This window comes from Harpia harpyja, chromosome 4, assembly GCF_026419915.1.
Source record: "Harpia harpyja isolate bHarHar1 chromosome 4, bHarHar1 primary haplotype, whole genome shotgun sequence".
Classification (NCBI taxonomy): domain Eukaryota; kingdom Metazoa; phylum Chordata; class Aves; order Accipitriformes; family Accipitridae; genus Harpia; species Harpia harpyja.
In genome coordinates, this window is record NC_068943.1 from 84,394,787 (window position 1) to 84,418,836 (window position 24,050).

General features: G+C 67.5%; 1 protein-coding gene across 1 annotated transcript; it reads right to left on the reverse strand.

Moving 5' to 3' along the window:
• Positions 1–11,850: 11,850 nt before the first annotated feature.
• Positions 11,851–23,429, reverse strand: TBKBP1 (TBK1 binding protein 1). The gene is given in 13 exon segments (XM_052785325.1): positions 11,851–12,671; positions 12,941–13,534; positions 13,536–13,681; positions 13,989–14,107; positions 18,856–18,905; positions 18,997–19,122; positions 19,124–19,176; positions 19,283–19,436; positions 19,970–20,074; positions 20,152–20,274; positions 20,364–20,588; positions 22,259–22,525; positions 23,361–23,429. Coding segments are annotated over 11 exon segments (1,821 nt in total). The 5' UTR covers positions 20,586–20,588; positions 22,259–22,525; positions 23,361–23,429; the 3' UTR covers positions 11,851–12,542.
• Positions 23,430–24,050: the final 621 nt, after the last annotated feature.

Sequence of the window (24,050 nt, forward strand, 5' to 3'; positions counted from 1 at the left end):
TGGGAGACACAGCAGGACTCCTGGGGCGATGGTTGTCACAAGTGTCCCTGCGCGGGGAGGACTCGCTCAGGGCCAGGAGGGAGAGGAGAGCTGGGAGCCGTGTCCTGACCGTCACCTTGAACAGCCTCCGACGGCCCTGTCTGCCGGTGACGGGGATGCTCCGGGGCATCCTCAGCCCGGGATTCAGGCTTAGTCCCCTCCGACGTGGTGTCCCTTGGGATGGGACAGTCTCTGTGCCAAGCGGCCTGAGCTCAGCCCTCCGTGCTGAGGGAACACGAGGATTTGGGGGTCCAAACCTCCCTACAGCCGGGAAGCGGCTCTGCAGCAGCAAAGCCAGCCGGGCATCCTCACCTGCAGGGCCCTTCCTGGAGGGCAGGAGCCCTGGGACCTCCTCGGGGCCAAATTCCCCCACTTCAAGCCCCGTGCCTCAGTTTCCCCTCTGCAGATGGCTGATGCAACGCTGCGCTTTGCACATCCGAGCATCCGCGAGAGCACGGGGCCGGTGGCCGAGGTCGGCACCGTGTGTCCCCTGTGCCCGGTCCCTCCTGGCCACCCGTTTGGTTTCCGGCACTCGCCGAAACGCCAGCACCCGCGGAGGGGCCGGGAAGGAAGCGGCTCACGCTGCAGGATACGCCTTGTGGGCCAGGGCCACGCTTACCGCCTCGCAGGCTCTGCCCCACGGGCCACATCCCTCCCCAAACCAGCCGCAGCGCCGAGCCCGTGCCCGTCCCCGGCAGGATTTCCAGTCTCCCAAGAGCCGAGCCCCGGCTTGAGACGAGCCCCGGCATTGCCCCGTGCCTCGGTTTCTCCTCCTGCAGCTGCAGGATTGAATATCCCCATCCCCGGGGTCTCCAGTGCCGGCACAGGATGGGGGTTAGAACCTTTGCGGGGGGATTATCCCGGACACCCCCCACTCCATGTCGCCTCTGTGACACATCTCCATCCTGCACCTCACCGCTCCTGGACATCGGCCCGGCTGACCCCAGGACCAAATCCCCGGCAGAGGCACTGGGCAGGAGCCAGCCCCCATCAGGGTGCAAGCCCGTGCCCCACTGTCCCCAAACCCCGCTGTCCCCACGCCACCCTCCAGCCCAGACCCCAGGCAGGTGCCTGTGCTGCCGCCGGGATTTGCTTTTCCGGCAGGAATTTGGCTGTTGGGGACGGAGGGGAAACTTGGGGGTTATTTTCTTAGTAAATCGCATTGTTCCTGTTTTCATTATTAAAATGAGCGTGAAGGCACCGGGCACCCACGGGGGCTAAATTTGGTCTCAGGGAAAAACAAAAATACTCCCCCCACCCCGGAGGAATTTGCATCTCGCTGCTGCTCGAAGGCAGCGCGTTGCTGAGAAGTTCACGAAGGCATGAATGCAAACCGCAGCGCGGCCGGGCAAGGCCGGCCACCTGCCACCCACCCGGGGGACCCCCCAGCGCAGCCCGGCCCGGGGCCGCATCCTGCACCTGGTTGCATCCAGCCATGGGTGCTTTGCAGCCCGGGGGGCTGAAGGGTGCGGGGTGAGATACAGCTACATCCCCAGTCCGTCCCCACTGTACCCCAAAATAGAGCGATGCTGCTGAGCCCCCTGATAGCCTGCCCGGGCTCCCACCCTGCAAAGCTCCCTCCTGCCCCCCCCCAGCCTGGCTGTCCCACCATCAGGGCACCCCAGGCACCCTGTCCGTCCCCCCCACCCCGAAAAGTGTCGCCAGGTCGCATGCCACCAGCAGCGTCCTATGAGTCAGAGCAGGCAGTGGAAATTGCGTCGCGGGCGGGGACGAGTGGGGAACGAAGCAGAGCCGGTGGTGGGTTTGGGGGGCTCGGCCCCCCGCTGCGGTGGGTCTCAGCCCCCGTCCTGCCCACAGCACCACTCCTCGCCCTGGCACTGTCACCCTCCTCCTTCCTGCCCCAAACCACCCGGCGCTGGCAGCTGGCTGCCACGCTCCACCCCGGCCCTTCGGCAACCCTTCTCGGGGGGGGAGAAGCCCCACGGGGGGGGCCCCGAGTGGAAAAAGGGGAGTGGGGGGCCGTGACAAGTCCGTCCCGCCGTGGGGCTTCCTCATCTCCCCATCTGGTGGGATGAATCGGGACCGGCGCTAGGAGGATGCTCAGCACCTCCTGCCGCCAGACCCCGCTGGAAGGGGAGCACCCGTGGGTGCTGGGGATGGGTGCTGCTCCTTCCCCAGCACCGCCGGGGCCAGGCCTGCGCCAGCCGGGGGTGACAAGTCGGTGGCAGCTCCGTGGGGGGGGGTCAGCGGCTGGGGTGGGGGCCAAGCAGACGGCTCCTTAATCTCGGGGAAGGAAGCAGCTCTGGTTACGGAGCTGCCCTCGGTGTAAAAGGAGAGCAACAGGAAGAAAAGTCATTAACATCGTTCCAACCGCTGCCATCCAAAACCCTCCTGGTGCTCAGCCCCACGCCGCCAACCCCCGCGCCCCCCGCGCCCCCGCCGCCACTGTCACCGTGTTCCTGGGGGGCCCTGGTGGAGGGTGGCACAGGGTGGGGGGGGGTCAAGCCGTGGGAGCCCCTGGATGCCCTGGGGTGGTCCCGCTCGAAGCCCCAGCGCCCGGAGTCAGGGGAGCTCAGCGGTGGTGGGCGCACTGCCTCCCGCCTGCGGGACGGATCCTGCCCGCTGGCCCCCGGGAGACTGAACCGCAGTTCGGCTTCGGTCCTTCCTCCTCTTCCTCGCCCTGGCCGTGTGAGCCTGCGTGGGAGGTGGCAGTGTGCACGGGGCAGCTTCCCGCTGCACCTCCGTCCGGGTGTCACCGTGTCCGGGGTGTCACCGTGTCTGGGGTGCCACCGTCGTGTGTGTGTCGTCCCCCCCCGTGCACGGGGCAGGGATGCTGGGGAGCGTCGATGGGGCTGTGTGAGCGTGCGAGCGGGCTGGTATGTGTGCATGGGTGTGCAAGAGGGCTGGGGGGGGTGTGTAAGGGGCTGCTGTGTGTGTGTGTGCATGGGCGTGCAAGGAAGCATGAGTGTGCATGGGTGTGCAAGGGGGCGGGGGGGGGGGTGTGCAAGGAGGCATGGGTGTGAGAGGGTGCCAGTGCATGCACGGGTGTGCAAGGGGGCCAGCGTGGGTGTGAGGGGGCTGGTGTGCGCACGAGCGTGGAACGGAGCCCGTGTATGCACGGGTGTGCAAGGGGCCAGAGTGGGCGTGCGAGGGGGCTGCTGTGCGCACGGGCGTGCACAGGGATTGCTGTGAGCGTGCGAGGGAGCCAGCCGTGTGCGTGCAAGGATGCTGGCGTGAGCGTGCGCACGGGAGGCCCGCCACGTGCGCCTGCGCGTGTGTGCAGCGCGGGGGGTCCGCCGGGCGTGCGAAGACCCCCCCGCCAGCACCCGCCGGGCTGGGGGGGGGGAGTCCGTTTCACCCCCCGCCGCTGCTCCCCGGCCTCTCGCCCCCCTCCTGTACGAGGCGATTTGCTTCAGCGGGAGCCAGATCCTCGGTGAAAAGCCACGGTTCCCTGGGGAGCGCCGGGGGGGCTGCAGCCCCTGTCTGGCCAGCTTAGCGTGACGGGGGCGCGTGGGACTCGGGGCTCGGGCCCCCGGCCCTTCCTCTTCGTCAGCGAGAGGCGAAGGCCGGGGAGTGATGTGCGCTGACCGGGCGGGGGGGGGGGGGACGACACGACGGCGGGCGAGACACGGGCTACAGCTTCTGACAACGTGCGGCCCCGGCGGGCACACGCGTGTGCGGGATCGCCCGCTCCACCGCCACGGCCCTCCCGAGAGCCTCTGTTGGGGGATCCGACCACGGGAGGGGTCCCGTGGGCTCGGTGGCGCAGGTGACGTGGGGACATGGAGGGGCTGGACCCCTCTGGGATGGGGCTGAGGATGCTCCAGCCCAGCAGAAGAGATGGCGATGTCTGATCCTGCCCCATGGGGACCGATCCTGCCCCATGGGGACCGATCCTGCCCCATAGGTTCCCATCTTGTCCCGCAGGGTCCTGTCCCGCCACGTAGGGACTGATCCCGACCCGTTGGGTCCCATCCTCTCCTGTCAAGTCCCATGAAGTCCTACAGGGTCTGACGCAGCTCTGGAGGGTCCGATCCTGCCCCGGAGGGTGGCAGGGGCTGGGGGAGGCAGATGGAGGCAGGGCAGCGGTGGGGACGGACACTCGCCGCGTGCCAAATGGCAGAGCCGGGAGTTAAAAATATCCATGGGGGCCCTGCCGACGGAAGTGGAGGTGTCGGCACTGGCTGCTCGGGGCCGGGGGGGCCGCGGTCGGGTGTCCCGGCCCCCACTGGGGACCCTCCCACCCAGCACCGGGACCCCACCAAAGTGGGTGGCAGCACCGGCCGCTGGGTCCCCACTACCCAGAGCCAGGCACCCCGAAACGCTGGGCAGGAGGAGCATCCCCGGCACCCGTCCCACGGTGGGCACACTCAGCCCGGCGTGCACCCACCGCCACCGTGGCGGCACGGTGAGGGGCCTTTGGGAAATGCAAAGTGACAAATGACGCCCCGTGCGCGTTAATTGATGTGACGCGGGGCTGACACCGCGGTTGCACCCGGGGCCGGCACGCGGGAAGAGAAAGAGAAAAAAAAAAAAAAATCCAATCAAATGTTAAAAATAGGTCAGGGGGAAGGAGCCGGAGCCGGTTTCATTTCAGCCGCTGGTTAAAAGAAGCTGCCCGTGGGTCCAGCCGGCACGGTGTGAGCCCGGGCGGTGGCGGGGTGAGCCAAAAATGAGGGAGGGGTGTGATGGAGGCAGCAAGGGACGGGATGTGCCGTCGGCACCATGTGTCTTTGCCGGGGCGGTCAGACCCCAGCCCCAAATCCCACCTGCCCGAAGCCTGGCTCCTCCAAACTGCCGGGACTCAGCATCAGCCCACGATGCTCCCGCTGGCACAAGTGGGGCCAGATTTGTCCCAAAAATGCCTCTTTCCCAGCCCCGAGCTGCCCCGCAGGTGCCGGAGGGCTTTAGGGGACCCGGAGGTTTCCCGTGGGGGGGGGTGTTCAGGGCAGGATTGCAGCGGGGATCGCTGGGGCTGGGCTCCCCGTAAGGGTGGCCCGATGCCCGGGGTGGCCTCGTGCTGGCGGTGGCCGTGGCCGCCGTCCCGGTGGGTCACGGGGAGTTCAGGCTGCCGGCGTGGGTGTCGATGGCCCCCGGGCGCCCGCTTGGTGCTGGATTTCAGGCCACCGGCCAGAGCGGGGCCACCAGCGGGTCGTGGCCGTCGCGGTCCCACGTGTCCCCACGGCTGCAGGGAGAGCCAGGACCTGCAGCATAGAGCTGAGGAGCAGCTCCCCAGGGACGCATCTGCCGTGGGGCCACCGCCATGGCTGGCCACCACCGTGCTGTCCCCGAGAGCCACACAGGGACCGGGGGACACGTTTTCTGTCCCTCCTTCTGCTGCAACCCCAGCGGTCCCTCCATCACGGAGCATCACCCCCTGCATCCCACGCCCTGCATCCCAACCTGGTGGCAACTGGGGACAGGGGGTGCCAGGGCACAGGGCGATTTTGGGGGGGGGGGGTGTTTGTCTTCCACTAGACCCCCCTCCGTTGGATGCTCGATCCGGGTGACCCCGAGTTTAACCCCACTTACGGCGCCGGCAGACGCTGCCCCCGACGCAGATGGGTTGTGACAGCCGAGAAGTCCCCCCCGGCGGGCGCTGGCGAGGCGCTGGCCGTGGCGGGGAGCAGGGCGGGGGGGGCAACGCGAGGCCCATGTCACGGCGCGTTGGCTCCGTCACCTCCCCGCAGCGAGACGGCGGGTCCCGCGCGCGAGGCCAGGGCTGGGCCGGCAGCCTGTGGGTCCCCGGGGGGCCCGGTGGCACTTGTCTCTCCGCAGCATCCGTGATGGCGCTGGGCACATGGCAGCCGGGGCTGTGTGTGTGCGCGCGTCCCCCCCGCTGTCATTTGAGGCTGCGGCCCCCCTGATGATTGGGAACGGGGAGGGGGTCATCGCAGATGGATGCTAAAGAGCTGATCCCATCATGGGGACGAGGAAAGACACTGGGGTGGCTTGGCCGGGAGGGGACATGCCACATCCTTCCCCCGGGGTGGCAAGGTTAGAACATTCTGGGCGCGAAGGGCAGAAGGTCCAGGGGACCGCAGGAACCACCACTGCCCCCCCCGCCCAGGGCTGTGGGGAGCTGGGACCGGGGAGGGTGAGGCACGTGCGAAAACCTTCTGTCTCCCCAGGAAGAGCATCTGCGAAAGGTCAGGCAGCTGCCGGCACACGTGTGAGAAGGGGACCGGCAGCGAGCGATGCCGCAGCCAGAACCGGAGCTGGCAGGGGAGCGACAGGCAGCTGCTGCCTGCAAGGCAGGAGAGCCGGGCACCCCGGGGCGATGCGGGCGTTCCGGGGTGATGCAGGGGCCAGACACCCTGGCTTGGATGTAGGCACCTCAGGGTGATGCAGGGACCAAGCGCCCCAGGTGGATGCAGGCAACTGGGAGTGATGTGGGCACCCAGGGTGATGCTGGCACCGGGTACCCAGCCTGGATACAGGCACCCAGGGGTGATGTGGGCACCCAGGGTGATGCTGGCACCGGGTATCCAGCCTGGATACAGGCACCCAGGGGTGATGTGGGCACCCAGGGTGATGCTGGCATTAGGTACCCAGCCTGGATACAGGCACCCAGGGGTGATGTGGGCACCCAGGGTGATGCTGGCATTAGGTACCCAGCCTGGATACAGGCACCCAGGGGTGATGTGGGCACCCAGGGTGATGCTGGCATTAGGTACCCAGCCTGGATACAGGCACCCAGGGGTGATGTAGGGACCAGGCACCCAGCTGGGTGAAGGTACGCAGGGTGACGTGAGGACGCCGGGGTGATGCGGGCACCCGGGGTGATGCTGGCATTAGGTACCCAGCCTGGACACAGGCACCCAGGGGTGATGTAGGGACCAGGCACCCAGCTGAGTGAAGGTACGCAGGGTGACCTGAGCACCCTGGGATGATGTGGGCACCAGGCATCCTTGGGAAGGGGCCGAGCTGAGAAGCCGAAGCACAGCAGCCCCGGGTCCTTTGCAGAAGACATGGGCCAAGAGCTGAGCCTGAGGCCACCACTGCGGCCACCGGTCGTGCCGCCTCCGCCCGCGGGGCCAAAGGGCTTCTCCCCAAGGGTGTGGGCAAAGCCCCCCCATGCCGGCCAGGGTCCCTTCCCCCGGCCGGGCAGCCCCTCCATTTCTTATAAACGCCTCTGGCGATGCTCCCCCGTGACACGGCAGCTCTGGGGCTTGTGGTTAAACCCCAGGGCTCCGGCTTTGACTCACACCGGATCCGTGGCAGAGAGGGGCCTTTCGGCGCCCACGGCTGGAAAGAAACGCTCACCCGGGCAGGAGCGCCGGGCGCTTCCTCGCAGTGCCGTTTCCTATAAACCCCGATGGAGGGGAGCCAGGGCCGAGCTGCCGAGGGGGGGGATCCCCTGGAGCCCTCCTGGAGCCGCGGGGGTCCCTCCAGCCTGGTTTGGGGGGGATCGGCTTGTGCATACGGGTGATTCCCCATGAGCGTATGGACCCCTTCGGCAGGCAAAGTTAGAAGGAGCAAGAAACACCCAGGGCAAGACGTTAGCACAACACTTACTAGACATCAGAGAATCCCCTTCACGGCACATGCAACCAGGCACACCAGGATACTGTCCTCCCTGCTTGGAGCTGGCCCCGAACACCCGGCAATGGGGCAGGGGCATCCCTGGTCCCCGTTCCCTGCCCCCCCTCTGTGGCGCGGGACCCAGCTGCAGGAGAAAGCAGGACCCGAGCAGCGAGAATTGTTTCATTTTTCCCCTACACGATAGAAACACTGAGAAAAGAAAAAAAAAAACCAAAACCTGAAAGCCTGCTGGAAAAAGAAACCTTTCAACCAGCCCAAAATAAGAGGGGTTTTTTGCTGGGAAAAAAAAAAAAAAAAAGAAGAAAGTTGTCGCATAGGAAACGGCGAGGTGTGACCCGCTGGGAGGCCAGGCTGGCGCAGGGGACGGGGACGCTGGGGGACGTGGGTACGGAGCCACGAGTGTTGCGGTGTGTCCCACCATGGGTGGGGAGGGGGCTGCCCACACGTGGGTGGCTCTGAGGGACGATGCCCTGTGCAGATGCGGTGACATCCCTGACGTTTCGGAGGACAATTCCCCCTGGGGATGTTCCCGCTGCCCTTGGGACAGGCTGGAGGTGATGGACCCCAGCCCCTGCCACCGTGGGAAGCCCCCCGCAGCCCAGCCCCGCTCACGGCTGAGGTGGGACCGGCTTGTCCCTTGTCACCGTAGCTGGCACAGCCAGGCCCCGGTGGGTCCAGCCGGACGCCTGACCCCCACCGAGAGCCCCCGAGCCCCGACGTGGGTCCTCCCACCCTCGGCTGTCAGCGGGACCCCCACACCAGTCCCCCCCAAGGCGCGACCACTGCCCCATCCCAGTCCCAAGCCGCTGCCATGGGAAGCGGGGTGCGATGCCCGCGGCAGCAGGAGGATGCTCCCGGCCACCCGGTCCCCTGCCCCGAGCCGTGGGGACAGTGGGGCCACATCCCCCCCCCCCAGCACCCTTGGGGCAGGGCAGCCGCAGAGGCACTCCGGGGTGATTTTGGGGACCAGGACTGCAGCAAAGAAGGGGTGCCATGCATGGGTGGTATGGTGGCACCCTGAACCCTGCAAGGTGGTCAGGCACCCCAGGGTGCACCGGTCTCTGGGAGCACCCAGTTCAGCCCAGGGCGGGCGCCCCAGGCAAAAGCCCTGCTGCCCCGGGGGTGGGGGGGGGGTGAGGGTGAGACCAAAACCGCAACCCAGCGCTGCGGTTTGCAGCTCCCTCCTGCGAAGGTGCCGAGGAGGCGGCAGCACCCATGGAGGGGGGGGTGTCAGAGGAAACGGGGCCGCACACACACACACACACCCCCCCACCACCCCGGGCAGCCTCGCTTGCCCTGCACACCGGGCGGTGGAGCCGCAGCGGGTAGGGTGAGGGAAACTGAGGCACGGTGCTCCCGGGGGTGTGGGAGGCATCGGTGGGGACCAGTCCCTCTTGCAGTGGGGATGTCTCAGGGTTTCCCCACGCAGAGTGGGGCTGAGGTGGGGTGGTCCCCATGGGTGAAGGTGAGGGTGCAAGGGGGGGGGTGTGTGATGTGCCTGCATCCTGCTCATGGGACGTGGCAAGCTGCTTAGCCCAACGACCGCAGGCACGGCACAGCCGCCGGGCACCGAGCCTCGTGCTCCCCGTGAGCACCGGCATTTGGGGCTACCGCCAGCCCTTCATCTCCCCCAGCACCATCCAAAGGGTGGCTGGAATGGGGCAGCCCCCAGGCAGTGGCTTTGGAGGCGAACACCCCAAACCCGGGGTGCCGGGACCCCCAAACTCAGGCGAGCATCATGCACGCAGGATGGGGACGCAACTGCCCCGGGTGACACACATCCCGGAGCTGCCTGGCTCCTTCTGCATGGCCCAGGAGCTAGAGAGGGGTCAGTGGTTTTTGGGGGAGGCGGGGGTCCCCATGGCCCCGGAGGGAGCCCAGCAGCCTCCTGACTCAGCGGCAGCCGCCCCCGGAGGAAAGCGGTGCTGAGTTGGCAGCGGGATGAGTAACGGCACCCGCCGTTTGACATTTATCACGTGATTTCAAAAAAAGAGAGAGGAGCTGGGGGGGAGAGTGGGTGGCAAGAGAAGGTGGGGACCAGGCACCCCTTGCCCACTGCTGGGCCTCCTCCTCTGTCCCAGTCCCAGTGCATTTCCAGTCCAAACTGGTGGACGGGCGGAGAAGGAGCCTGGCTGCCCTCGATGCTGCCTAGGGTGCAGATCAGGCCTCGTCCCTGGGTGGGTACAACCCCTCCCACTTTGCTTTTTTTGGGACCCTTCCCCACAGCATCACATCCCCACGGGGGATCACTGCGTGCCCCCCCGCCAGCTCAGCCCCCTCCCTCAGTCACTGCCTGGCACCCCCGGGCTGTTGGTGCCCAGCCGGGGGGGACCAGATCCGGCTCAGCCCTGGGCAGGGGCTGTTCTTCCTCCCCCTCCCCTGCTAGATGCAGAGATCAGCTTGTGATAACGCCCGCTGTGCCGCTGCCTCACCGGCGGCACGGAGCCTATCTCCTTCACACCATCACCCTGCAGCCTGCTGTGCCGTGGCGGATGGGAACCGGCTCCTCACCCTGCTCAGGGCTGTGCTCGGGGAGCTGGGATGGAGCCCCCTCCACCCCCTGCAGCCTCCCCCAGGTAGAGAGACCAGAGAACGGTCACAACTCATCACATGGATGCTCCCTGCCGGAGCCAGGGTAGGCAAAGGCTGGGATTTCCCACGAGCAGCTGAGTTTAAGGGTGTCTCAGCACCGAAGCCATGCGCCCGCATCCCCGCAGGGTGCAAAATCAGCCGAGGGCCCCATGGGGCCATCCCTTACCCTCAGCCCGCAGGCAGGGAGGCTGTAGGCCCTACAATAACATGAAGGAGCGGGTCTCGGCAGTGCTGCTGGAGCAGCGGTACCCATGGTGGGAGGGCCGGGGCTTCCCCGTGCACAGGGCAGCCCCTTCCCCGCAGGATAACCAGGAGGATCCCACTCCCACCCTCACCCCGGCCATCACCCACCCCCGGACCCCGAGCCCCGCGGGGTGTCCCCCACCTCGGCCAGTTTGCTGGCACCCTTAGGAGGGAGAAGCAGCAGCCCTTAACGAGGCCGATCACGAGAAGACGACGGAGGCGTGAAGTCCGGCAGCCCTCCGCCTGCTGCCAGGGATGCTCCACGACCATCACCCCGGCATCGTGCCCGAGGGCACCCCCTCCTTTTGTGCTCCCTCCAGCCCCGCTCGGCGTTTTGCTTACCCGGCATCTCGTGGGCTGTTTGCTTCCTCCACGGCCCCAGCCCCGACGCCTTTCGGGGCCACACGGTCTCCCCCACGGCGTGTTGCTCGCCCGTCGGCTCCTCCCGGGGTTTGGCGTAAGCCCCTCTGCTCCCCTCACCCAAATAATGGGGAAGGGCAGGGCTGCTCCGCATGCTGGGGTCCCCCATGGGGCTGGGGGGTCCCCATTGTCCATTTTAGCCCCCATGTGTCACCCCGGGGACTTTCAGCATCACCGGGGTGAGCGGCTCGGGACCGTGCCATCGTGCCACGAGCACCGAGGACAAGCTGAGCCCAGCACCCGTGCTGGCATCGTCACAACCACAATCCCCCCGTGCCCACCCCACAGCTCCCCCAGACCTGGGACAAGCCCATGGGGGGACGTCCCCAGCCGCAAGGGGACCCCCAAAGACACCGATTCGGCCGCACACCGGTGTTGGCACCGTGGGGGCCGAGGTTTGGCCGTGCCCCTGCCGTCACCCCCGGGGCTGGCGATGGTTTTTGTTTTGCTTTTGATTGTCCCATTTCTTGTCGCTTGCCAGGCCAGTAAACCCGAAACTTGTCACCATGCCGGGAACGGGGTCACGGGTCCAGGTTACCCACAACAGGCACCCCGAACCCCGTCACCCCCCACCGCTGCCCCGCTGAGCCCTGGCGACACGAGTTGGCTTTGCCGGGGCTGGATGCACCAACGCCAGGCTCGTCCCCTGCCCCAGCCCTGGGGGACACCTGCAGCTTGGGCCCCCCCCTCGCTCCACAGGCACCCAAAAAGAAGAAACAGCTTCGCCCCCCCCTCCCCCTTAGTGTTTTGGGCACTGGAAGGATTTTATTGGAGTCGGTGGCGTTGCAGAGAGCGCGGGTCCCTCCACCCAGAGGTCCCGGTGCAGTGGGGAGGGGGGGGCCGCACCCGGCCGAGCCTTTGGGGGTGGGTGGCGGGGGTGCGCGCCGTGGCACGGGGGGGGGGACATGCAGCGCGGAGTGGCTCGGCGGGGAGGGGAACGGCGCTGTGGACCCCCCCCTCTGCCAGCAGCTTTGAGGTAGATTGAACGTGAGGGGGATGGGGGTGATGGGTTGGGGGGGGGGCTTGGGGTGAGCAGCCACCTGCAGCCCCAAGCTAAAGCAGGGGGGACCCGGTGGCGGGGGGCTGCTGGGGGGCTGCGCTGTCCCTACGCCGGGGGGGACCAGGGTTGGGGAGAGCCCCCAGGTTGTGGAGCTCAGTGCAATGGGGGGGGGTGTCCATGCTGCACCTCGGGGTTCGTTTCTCAGCAGCATCTTTGTGGGGAGGGGGTAGAAATTGGGGGGGGGGGGATGCTTTTAACGTAAAAGAGTGGAAAGATGCTTGAACCGGTGGGATGAGGTGAAGGGGACCGAGAATAAGCAGCTGGCCCCCCCTCCAACCCCCCCAAACCCAACTCTGACCCAAGGAGCCAGGGAAGGGGCAGCCCCTTCCCTTCACCTGCTTCCTGGGGGCCAGATCCAGGACCCGGCCCCTCGAATCCTCCCTGAGATCAAGCAGCGACACCCAAGGGTGCAGATGACACCCAAGGGCGCAGACGGGTCCCCTCCAGCCGCCACCCGGGATGGGGTTATCCCGGTGCCCCCATTCGAGCATCCGAACCTGATGCGGATGCAGGGACGTGGCGAGGCGGGAGCAGAGGAGCCCACTTATGGGGGGCCGGGGGGCTCTGGGGTGGGGGGCTCAGTCTTTCTGTAGCTACTGAAGACTTGGAGGTATTTCGGGAGCCGTGTCGCTCCTGGTGTGTTTTCATGCAGCATCCAAAGATCGGGGAGGCGGGGGAAGGCTCAGATCTTGCTGTTCTCCAGGTGCGAGTCGATGTGCTTCACCAGGGCATCGTCCGGGTAGCCGATGGGGAAAGCCAGCTGGCACAGCGGGCAGCTCCGCACCTCCGAGTCCACCGTCTCCAGCAGCAGCTGCGGGGGCACAAGGCGGTGTTGAGCCCACCACCGGCTTCTCCTGGGGGCCACGGACCCCCCCCCCCGCCTCCTCCTCCCCGCTACCCTCCCGCCTCTGGGTGCAAACTCGGATGCCGCGCAGCCGGTCAGAAATGGGGAAACTGAGGCACGCCGCGGGGCGACCGCCCTGCCTGCACGGTGGTGGTGGTGGTGGGGGGGGGGGTTTCCCTTGCTTCTTCCCCCCCTCCCAACCCACCGCAACACATCCCCGGTGGGGTCCCGCTTACGTTGATCGAGGGCCAGGACTGAGCGTGCTCTGCCCGAGCGTAGGCAGCGGCCGTCCGGTGCACGGCGTCGGCGTCGGGGAAGCCGGCGCAGAAGGAGGCGCAGCGGATAGCCCCCGCCTCGGGGCTGGGGGGACTGGGCAGGGCCCACTCCTCTTCATCCGACGATTGCTTCTCGAAGCGCACGTGCTCCTCGAAGGGCTCGCGGGCGCTCAGGGGGGACCCCGTGCCCCCCAGGTACACCTCGCCGTAGGGCCGGTGCTTGGGAAGCGTCGAGGCTTCGGGCTGGAGCCAGAGCGAGCGGCTCTGCTGGTACAGGGCCACGTTGCTCACCTCCGAGTAGCTGCGACGACCCTGGAAGCCGGCTTTGATGTGGCGGCTGGAGGGTTTGGCATAACCCAGCTCCATCCTCTCGCCGGGCAGCCGGTGCGGTGACGCCGAGGCCGGGGACGGGCAGGGTGGTGGGGCTGGGGACCGGCGCTGCTGGGCGGGCGACTGGCTGGAGGGGGGGACCGGGGACCGGCGCTGCTGGGCAGGGGACTGGCAGGGGCCGGGGGCTGGCGAGCGGCGCTGCTGGGCCGGCGACTGGCTGGGGGGGTCCCGGCGAACGCCGTTGCAGCGCTGGCGACTGGCACTGGGGTGCTGGCGAACGCCCCGGCGGAGCGGGCGAGGGGCACTGCGGGGCGGGCGAGCGACGCTGCTGGGCTGGGGAATGGCACTGGGACAGTGGAGAGTGGCGTTGGCCTGCAAAGCAAAACGGGGCCGGGGGGAGCACAGAAAATACCCCCCCGTCAGCTCGGCGGCACGGAAAATATCCCTCATCACCCATGCGCATCCCAGATGGATGCGGGGATGCGGCCGTGGGGACCCCTGGCAGGAGGGATGCTCCTGGGGAGGGATGCTCCCCAGGATGGATGGTCCCGGGATGGATGGTCCCCGGGATGGACACACACAGGAGCTCAGCACCAGCCGGAGGATGAAGGCAGCCAGCATGGTCTCCCTATTTTTTGCATCCCAGCCCCATCCAGCCCCCCCCCCAACCCCCCCTTACCACCGTTGAGGCTCTTCTCCTGCAGCAGGGCGCGGAGGATCTGGCTCTGCAGGGAGCTGAGGTTCCTCAGGCGGCACAGCTCCTCCGTCAGCTCCGTGTAGGCCAGCGCCAGGTTCACCCTGCGGCAGGGACGAAGCGTCACCGAGGGCGAAACATTCCCGGTCCCCCGGCCAGGGGGGGCCCCCCCTGCCATGCGGTGCTGTGGGGTGCACCCAAAACTAACCCAAATGCAGGCGTTTAACTCAAAAGGGAAAAGTTGTGGCCGCGCACCGCCTGGCATCGTACCTGCGGCCGCCCCGTGCAGCGGGAGCAGTCGGGAGCGGGAGGGAGGTGGGTGCCACACTCCCCCCCCCCAGCTCTTGGAGGCCCTGACAAAGTCATCAATTCTTCCCCAACTTCGGTGTCACTTTTCAAACCCATATTCTCTGCGGTGATGCGAAGGGAGAAGCCGTCTCCCAAGGGCCCCGCGGGGCTGGGGGCTCAGCGCGTCCTCCCGCGCCGCGCGTGGAGAGTTCAACTGAGCCGTTGTGACACCCCGGGGACCGGGGAGATGCCGCTCGTAACAGCAGCCGACAGGTCTGCCCCTGCCCGCCCTCCTGTCATCTTATTGGGGGGGGGGGGGGGGGGGGAGAAAGAGAAAAGAAGAAAAGAAAAAAAAGAAAGAAAGAAGGGAAAAAAGAAGGAGGGAAAAAAGAAGGAGGAAAAAAGAAGGAGGAAAAAAGAAGGAGGAAAAAAGAAGGAGGAAAAAAGAAGGAGGAAAAAAGAAGGAGGAAAAAAGAAGGAGGAAAAAAGAAGGAGGAAAAAAGAAGGAGGAAAAAAGAAGGAAGGAAAAAAGAAGGAAGGAAAAAAGAAGGAAGGAAAAAAGAAGGAAGGAAAAAGGAGGGAAAAAAGAAGGAAAAAGAAAAAAGAAGGAAAAAGAAAAAAGAAGGAAAAAGAAAAAAGAAGAAAAAGAAAAAAGAAGGAAAAAGAAAAAAGAAGGAAAGAAAAAAGAAGGAAAAAGAAAAAAGAAGGAAAAAAGAAGAAAAGAAAAAGTAGAGAGAAAAAGAAAAGAAAGTGATAAAGAAAGAGAAAAAGATGTTTCCTCGGCTGGGTCCCCATGTCACGTCCCCAGAGTGCCCATGGCCCTGCCACAGTGGCACCGAGGACACGAGCACCGGGGGACGTCCCCGGACACGGCTGCCCCCGAGACTCCCCCTCACACTTGCAGCCCTGCTGGCTCCTACCTCTCCTGCCTCAGTTTCCCCTCCGTGACCCATCGTGGGCACCCAGCTCTGAGCCCGGGACGCTGGCGGAGAGTCTGCGGCCTCTCCCCAAAGTGTGGGGGGGTCCCAGCTCCCCCAGCCCCACCGCTGAATTTCAGCCACTCCCGTGGGGGGGGGTCACCGCAGCCCCCCCCCCCCCCAAGTCACGCTGAGGCGCAGGGAGGAAGCGCCAAAACCGCAGCACCGGGGCGGAGGAGTGAGCGGTGCTGGGGTGGGGGGGGGATGGATGAGCAGCCCCCCCCCGGCCCCCACCCAGGGCACCCTGCCAGGACCCCTGCCTGCAGAGGAGGGAGGGCAGGGACCTGCCCCATGGGTCCCTCCTGCAGCCAGAGGGTCTGCGAGGCTTTTGGGGAGATCTGGTGCTGGGGAGAGGGAGAGGTGGGGGGGGTCTTGGTGCTCCCCCCCTCCCCCCCCAAAAAAGCTCTTTTTCAGGGCAAACTGTGGGGTTTTGATACGCAACAGCAGATAAGCCGTGAGAACAAAACAGCCGCCGAAAACCCAGCCGCCCACGCCTGCCCGGCTGCCCCCAGCACCGCAGAGCATCGCTGCTCCGGCGGGAGCGGCCGGATCCTGCGGGACCGCGTGGGTCCCCCGTGGTCCTGGCAGGACGAGCGACATCGTGTCCCTTCTTCGTCCCCGGCCAGAGATGCTGTGGCCGGGGCGGGGGGGACAGCGGGCTGCCAAGCACAGCTGAGACCCCCAGCCAGGACCACCAAAGTGAGGGGCTGGGGACACATTGGGGGGGGGCTGGGGTGCAATGACCCCCCCCAAAAGCACCCAGAGGGGGGCACCAGTCCCAGTTGGTGGGGGCAACAGCACACTAAATGATACCCATCGCCCCCCCCCGAGATATGCCAACCACATCACATCCCTCCCACCCCACCGCAGGGCTGCCCCCCCCCCCCCGCCCAGGGCACCCCGTGGTCCCCAGGAACCCGGGGGGGGGACACACGCACACGATGGCATTTTCGTACCACCGGGACTGGGGCTTGACCCCCACCCTCGGTGGCAAAGTTAATCCACGGTGTGCGGGTGCTGGCCGGGGCGCAGACCCCCCCTGGGTGGGGGGGATGGAGAGGGGGGGTGGTGAGGAGGAAGGGGTGACCTCGAGCAAGTCACACCTGGTAAACAAGAAGCCGGCGAAGACCGAAATAAAAGCAGGAACCGCAGGCGTAGCTGCCATCGCCGCCGGGCTGGGGGGGAGCGTGGGCTGGGGTGGGGGGCCGGGTACAACCCCAGCAGCCGCTCGGCCCCCCCTTTGCCGCAGGGTCGGGGGAGCCGGGGAGGGGAGGAAGGGACGGGGATGTCCCAGCGCAGTCAGCGAAGCATCGTTGGCAAGGGAGGCGGCGAGCACGGCGGCAGCTCCGGCACGGGCACCCATGGGTGCAAGATTCATTAAAACCCACAAAATCCCACCAAAACGGTGCCAGCGGCAGGGCAGCGAGAGGGCACGGGGCTGGGGGGGGGGGGGGGGTGCTCCGACCCGCCTGCACCCAGCACCACCGGCTTTTGGCACTGCGTCACCCCTGCACGGCGGCGGGGATATCCTGGGGACGGATCCTGCAAAGCAGCCCCCAGCCCTGCAGCTTTCCAGCACCCTCCGTCCCCCGGCACCCCCCACCCTGCTCCCCCCCCGAGGGCTTTTCCCATGATTTGGCTCCCAGCTTTTCCCCAGCCCCTTCCCGAGGAAGCGCAAGTAGGAATGGCCTTGACCTCAGAAACGACAGAAAAAAAAGAAAAAAAGGACAAAACTAAGAAAAGAAACAGAAAAAAAAAAAAAAAGAGGGGGCCGGAGGGACCCCCGCCCCGCTCACGCTGCAGTGGCACGCTGACTAATTTGGCAAAAGCCAGCCAGAAAAGTCACCCGGAGACGGAAAGCGCCGATAAGGCACCTTTCACACCAAAAAAGTGGTGGAGAGGAGCAGGTTACAAAAAAAGAGCAGTATTTACAAGAAAAGACCCGGGAGGGAAAGACTGTGCCTGGGAAGGGGGGGTAAGATGCCCCCAAGTCTGGGGATGAGGGGCGAGGAGCCAGGCGTGCCTCAGTTTCCCCACCTTGACTTGGGGAAGTCAGGCTTAAAAACAAGGTGGTTTGGGGAGATGTTAATACATATATTTGGAGTTTCATTTTCTGGTGGGGGCTGGATATTGCAGGCAGGGGGACAGGGAGAAGGGGAACCCGGCCACGGTGGGGCTGAGCTTTGTGAAAAATAAAGTGAATTAGTGGCAGGAAAGCGTGGGGAGGGTTATCGAGGGACCCCCCCGGGATGCGTGGCAGAGACGGGGCAGCAGCCACCCGGTCGCAGCCCCCAGGGATGCCAGCGTGGATGCGGCCGGCCGCCCCGAGCCCCGCGCACTGATTTACGCGGGGGAGACAAGAAGCGGCAAAAACATCCAACACCTCAGGAAAAAGGAGGGGGGAACCCCCCCACACCCCGCCAACACCCCGGCACCTTCCCAGCCCCGTGCTGGGCCAGTCCCCACGCGTCAACTTTTATCTGTCCACAGCTTGGCACGGGCTGCCGGCCCCGGCGCATCACCGCCCGGCACAGCCCGACGTGCCCGGAGGAGCCGCGATGCCAGCCCGGCGCGTCCTGCCCGGCATCACAGTATGGGGGGGGACACACACACACGGTGGGGGGGACACGGGTGTGAAGTCCCGCTGCCGCATGCCGGCAGCCCCGCATGCGTGAGGCTGAACGGGTGAGGATAGCGGGGTAACGAGGCCGTTGCCTAATTAAACAGGTTACGGGCGGCTGCTTTTAGGGAAAAAGTCTCAGCACCAGCCCGGAGCTGCTTTGCCCACCTCGATGCCAGGGTCGGCCCCGGGGAGGGTTAAGGGGTCCGGCCACGGGCAGCAGCCCCTGCCCTGGCACAGCCACGCCGTCTTCCCCCAGTTCCTATCAACCCTCCCCAGATTTGGGGGTGTCTTGTCCCAAACCCCCAAATCCGAGGTGCTCAGTCACCGTCCCAGCACCAGGCGGTGCCCGGGGGTGCCCTGACGGAGCCCCCGGAGCTCACGGCCGTAGCGAGGGGGAGACGGGGAAGAGGCGCGAGGGCCGGAGGAGGGTCTGCCAGCACCGGCACCGCGACGGCTCCGCACCCAGTTACGCCATTCCAAAAAAAGGAATACTCTGGCAGAGTCGGACGAGGGGCAGCCAGTGGTTCCGAGCAGCCTGGACGTGCCGCAGTCCGGTGTCCCGCAGCCTGGCACGGCTGCGTGGCGTGGCTCGGTGCTGTACGGTGATTGCCGGGTGCTGCACGGCAGCCATAAGCCATCAGTGCCCTCTGGAGGCAGCGGCACGCTCACCGAGCCGGCACCGCGCAGTCTGTACGGTGCCGGACACCGGACTCGTGGCCGTCCCATGTCTGGAGCCCAGTTCAAAGTCCTGGGGTGCAGTGGGTGCTTTTGGGGTGCAGGATCCCACCTGCCTGCAGCGCTTCAGTGGGGGGAAGCCCCCCAAGGACCCTGCCCAAAGGGACGTTCCGTCCCCCGAGGACGTGAAGCCCCCGCAGAGAGTCCCGCGTGCCCCCATCCCTCCCTGCCAGGGTGGGGACCCCCCCACCGCAACCCAGCCCTCGCCCCAGTCCACGCTGCCACTTACTGGTCGTCTCCCACCTTCTTCACCCAGGCCATGTCCCGCTCCGACTGGTCCTGGGGAGAGCAGACATCCCATCAGCACCCAGACCCCCAGCCACCGGCGATGCGGGGGGGGGGTCCCGCACGGCCGGATCCTGCCCCGTACCTGCTCCCGGGTGTCCTGCAGGTGCTTCAGCTCCGCCTGCAGCCGCTCGCACTCGGCCTTGAGATGCTCCTCGCGGTGCTGGGCACGCTGGGTCTCCTGCCGTGCCGCCTCCAACTCGGCCTCCAGCCGCCCCCGTCGCCTCCAGCCCCCGGCTCTGCCAGCCCCCGGCACGTTCCAGCACTGCGGGCAAAGCACGGCTCAGCCCCCGGCACGGTGCCCGGGCTACCCCGCCGGAGTTGGGGGAGTGGGGGGGGGGTCCCACGGGGTGGGGAGGGGGGCAGCTCACCGTGGGTCAAGCCAGGGTTGGGGTGCAGGGCGAGGAAAGGCACGTCCTGGCCCGGCAACGGGGCACCCAGCCCGGGGAAGGTGCCGGCGTCGCGCTGCCGTAGCTGCTGCTCCAGGCTCCGGATGCGGCTCAGGTGCGTCTCCACCAGCGCCCGCTGCCGGGGGGAGAGGGCTGAGCCCCGCACCCCCTCCGTGGGGTTCATCCTGCCACCCCCCTCCCCGGCAGGCAGACCCGGCACTCGGGGTCCCCACGTTGCCGGTAGCCGTCGCGGCAGGGCGATGGGATCTGTCCCCAGCACGTGGCCAGCCCAGAAGAGGGTGGCACGGCGGGGGGTGGCACCCCAGGCTGGCAGAGCATCGTGCCAGACGGGGCGAGGGAAGCCGGGGATGCCCGGTCGATGCCGGGAACACGGCGCCAGGACAGGGACACGCGCTGCGCTGGCGCTGGGAGCATCCCGTGGCAGGGCGGGAGTGGGAAGAGACAGGGATAAAGCCGAGCCACGTGCATCGCTACAACTCCCCGACGTGATCGTAACGGGGGGGGGGGAAGCAGCCACGGCCCCCCCAGCCCTGCATCCCCACCGAGTCTTCAGCCCCACGGGATGGAGAAACAATCTGCTCGGCTGCTGTCACAGAGCGGGGAAGGGGTCCCCGACGTCCCCAGGCACCGGTCCCCGCTGGCACCCACCATCTCGCCCAGCTCGGTCTCCAGGTCAGCTTTCTCCACGCACAGCTTCTCGTAGGCCTGGATCATCTCCTCCAGCTGCTCTTCCCGCTCTTTGCTTTTCTGCAGCTGCCGGGGGGGCAGGCAGGGGTGGGTGGGCGGCTCGGGGACCCCCCGCGTCCCCCGGCCCCACCGGCCCCGCTCACCTCGTGCTGGAACTGGTTGAGCTGCTGCTGCAGCGACGCCTTCTCGCTCTTGAGCAGCGATGTCTCCTTGGCCTCGTAGAGGGAGAAGATGTGCTCTTCCCCGAACTCGCCGATCAGCGGGTACTGCGGCCACGGGGCAGAGGCGTCAGCGGGGACCCCCGGCCCCGTGAAACCCCCCCCCCCCCCATCCCAGCCCTTCCTAAGCCCCTCACCTTGACCTCGTACATCTTGAGCCGGCGCTTGAGCGTGGAGTTCTCCCTTTCCAACCCCGTCAGCCGGTTCTTGATGTCGTCGTAGGCGGTGATGAGGGCAAAGTGGGAGGCCGAGCACATCTCGCCCGAGAGGTCGGTGTTGGGGCTGTCGAGCCAGTCCTCGTCCGGCCCCAGCGCCTCCTGCGTCAGGATACTGATGTCGTCCTCGAACATGGAGTCCATGTCCTGCCTGGGATGGAGACGGGGGACAGACAGACAGCCACCGGTGACCCCGTGGCAGGGATGAACCCGGCCAGGGGCACCCCGAAGCCCCCAGAGCAGGCTGGGCTGCGGGGACGTTGGGTGCAGGATCCGGCCTGGGGCAGGGGGAGCTGTGGATTAGCCCCCCCCCGAGCCCGGCCAAGTCCTGGGGACAGAGCGGGGTCTGCAGGAGCTTGGCATGTCCCAACGGCAAAGGGTGATGGAGGAAGGACAATCCCGGGAGCCACCACCGGCAGCAGCTCCAACCCCACAGCATCCCCCGGGGTGGTGGGGGGACACCGGGCAGGCAATCGCCTCTGCCCCCGCCGGGTAAAGGTGGGGGGGGGGAAGCAGGGGTCCCGGCAGCCCCCCGCAGCCATAGCCGCCCCGGGATAAGGGCGGCAGCCAGGACGGCAGAGAGCATCCCTGGCAGAGCATCCCCGGGGGGACGCGGTGACTTTCCCCGTGTCCCCCCGGGGAGCGAGCGCCAGAAATAGCGGCCGGTGCCGCTGCCTCCCGCCCCGCACGTGAGCTGCTTCCCACCCTCCCACGCCTCCGCAGTGGCACGCAGCCCACGCCGTGCCCTATATACCGGTGCTGTCGCTCACCCCCTGGGGAGCCACCTGCCTCTCACGGCACGGTCCCCAACCCGGCCTGATCCTGCCCAGCCCTCTCTGCCGCACCGCCCGGTGCTGCGGGATTTGTCCCCGGTTGAGGATTTTGAGCGGTCGAGGCTCCCAAAAGCCGCTGCCACCGGTGGCTCTGCCACGGCTCCCCGGCTATTTGGCACAGCCGGCCCGGTGGGGAAAACACGCCTCAAGCCGGTGAGGAGGCAGTGACTGCGGTGCTGAGCCCCGGCACACACATACGGTGCTTTGGCACTGTCCCCTCGTCCCGGCCGGGGACCCCGCGGGCACCGGGGTGGCCACCAGCCGCACGCGGCCTCGCCGGCTCGGGCAGACACCCGGGAACCGCCGCCGCACAAATAATTCATAGCACAAAGCTGGGAGCGGGAGGCGATTTCTGCAGGGTGACGGGAGGGGGACAGCCCGGCCCCCCGAAACCGCTGCTGGAGCCTGGGGCCAGCCCGGCCCCACCGGCACCCCCAGTCCCGCTCTGCCCCGGGGCGCAGACCCCCCCCAGCTGCTCCCACAGCCCCAGTGCGGCGGGGTCTGGCAGTGGTGGGTTGTCGCAGCCTCTGCTGGGACGAGGAGCACCAAACACAGACAACCCCCCCAGCACCACAATCCCTCCTCTGTCCCCTGCCGTGAGGGCATTAAACGTCCCCCCCCAGGGCAGCGATGGAGGGGACACACCTCTGCTCGAGCAGAGAGGGCACCGTCATCATCATCGCCCCTGGGGAAACTGAGGCACCCCCATAAGCCAAGATGAGATTCCCCAAACCCCTGGTGACCCCCTCAATGCAAGACTCCAGGAGTCGTGGGGCCGGTGGGTGCCCAGACCCCTTCCTGGGGGTACCACGCAGGGTGGAGGGGGACCCCCCAGTGGTGAGCAGGGATGGGACCCTCTCCCTCCCTGACACGCAGGGCCTGGCAGCAGCTCTGCACCCACAGCCTGGCCCAGAGTCCCCCGACCCGGCCCTGCCTCTCCCCAAACCGTGCCTCAGTTTCCCCAACTTTAGCATACTGTGACACCTGCCTTGCAGCGGGCCCCGGGCGCGGGGCGAGCCGGCGCGGGCTGGGCAGGGCTGCGGTGCAGGCACGCGTGTCTCAGGCGTCGGCAGCGCAGGCAGGGAGCCGCGGTGGGCAGGCGCTCAGGAGATCAGCCACGAGGGGGTCAGCGGGAGATGGCGGCGCTATCATTAGGCTCCAGGGGCAACGGCGGAGGTCTCCGCGGCACCGTACCAGCTACGCTCCCTCCACGTTCCCAGCGGTCAGCCCCTCCTCGAGGCCTACAAATACCTTTAAAGAGAACAAAAACGGGGCTGCAGCTCCCCGGCACCGGGACGTTGCGGGAAGGCTCGGCCGGCAAGCGGCAGCTCACCGCCCCGGCGCAGCAGCGGGGATGGAGATGGGAACGGGCCGTACCGGGCAGCGGATGCCACCGGGATGCCGGCACCCAGTTGGCATTTGGGGGGGGGAGGCACCGCGCAGCTGCCTGGCCCCCCAACACAACCCTACTTGGGGAGGGGGGGGGGTGTCTGGGAGGATGCACTTGGTAGGACTGAGCTCCAGTACAGCCCAGTGCAGCCTCCCCCAGAGCCTGGGGGGGGGGTCTGCGACTGGGACAAGCCCCCTCCTCATTGCTGTAACCTCCCTGGGTGCTTTCCCTGCTGCTGGGGGGGGGCAGGGAGCGCGATGCCGTGGTCGGGGTGCAAACCGGGGTGCAAAGGGGGTCGGGAGCGAGCGTGCCCCCCGACCCCGGGAGCGGGGCCCGGGGAAGGTGGGTGAGCCCGGGGTGGGGGGGGGGTCGCGGGCACCGGTTTGGGGGGGTTGGGGGGGGGGGGTGAGCCCGGCCTGCTGGGGCCCCGGTGTCTCCGGTAAACCCACCCCGAGCGTCCCCGGCCCGGTGCCGCAACACCCCGGGGGGGGGGTGTCGGAGGAGCAGGAGGGGTCCGGGGCGGAACCGGGGATGGAGCCGCGGGTGCGGGTGGCGGCGGGGGGGGGGGGGGGGGGGGGAGTGGGAGAAACGGGAGGCGATGGGGCGGGAGGAGGCAGGCCCGGGTGGGGCGGGGGCGGCCCGGTTCCACCCCCCCACCCCCCCTTCACCGGCCCACGGCCCAGGCCCCGCACTCACCGGCGAGGCGATGCGGCGGTGCCCGCCGGGATGCGGCTCCTTCCCCGCCCCGGCCGGTGCCGGTCCCGGCCGCCCCCGCCGCAGCCCCGGCCCCGGCCGCCGTTTCTTCCGCTCCGGAGACACCGCGAAACCACGTGGGCACCGGGCGGCCGCCAGCCCCTCCCCCCGCCACGCGCCGGTGCCGCCCCCGGGGCTTGCCCCCCCCCCCGGGGGCACGGCGGGTTCCGGGGGGGGGGGGGGGGGGAACGACACGGACGGACACACAGACACACACACACGCGTGGACCCCCGGCCCCCTGTAGCCCCCCCCCCCTCCCCGCCTTTACCCCGGGGCTGGGGGGGGGGAAACGGGACCGGACCCCCCCCCACCAGCGGGGCTGACCCCGGGGGGCTTCTCCCTTCCCGGGCAGCCCCCCCGGGGGGGGCGATGGCAGAGCTGAGCTGCAGCCATAAGCCGTGGGGGCTGGGCTCGCTTCCCCCCCCCCCCCCCCCAGAACATTTTATTCCCCGAATTGTTCTCTCGGAGCTGCTTCCATTATGGAATTACATTTTTTTTCCCTTTGCTGCGCAGGGTTATTAATAGCTGCTCTCCTTTTGCCGGCGCCGCTGCTGCCGGGGGCTCCACTGGTGAGTTCTGTGCTCCGGGGGCACAGACCCCTGCGGCCCCCCCCCCGGCGTGGGGGGATCGCT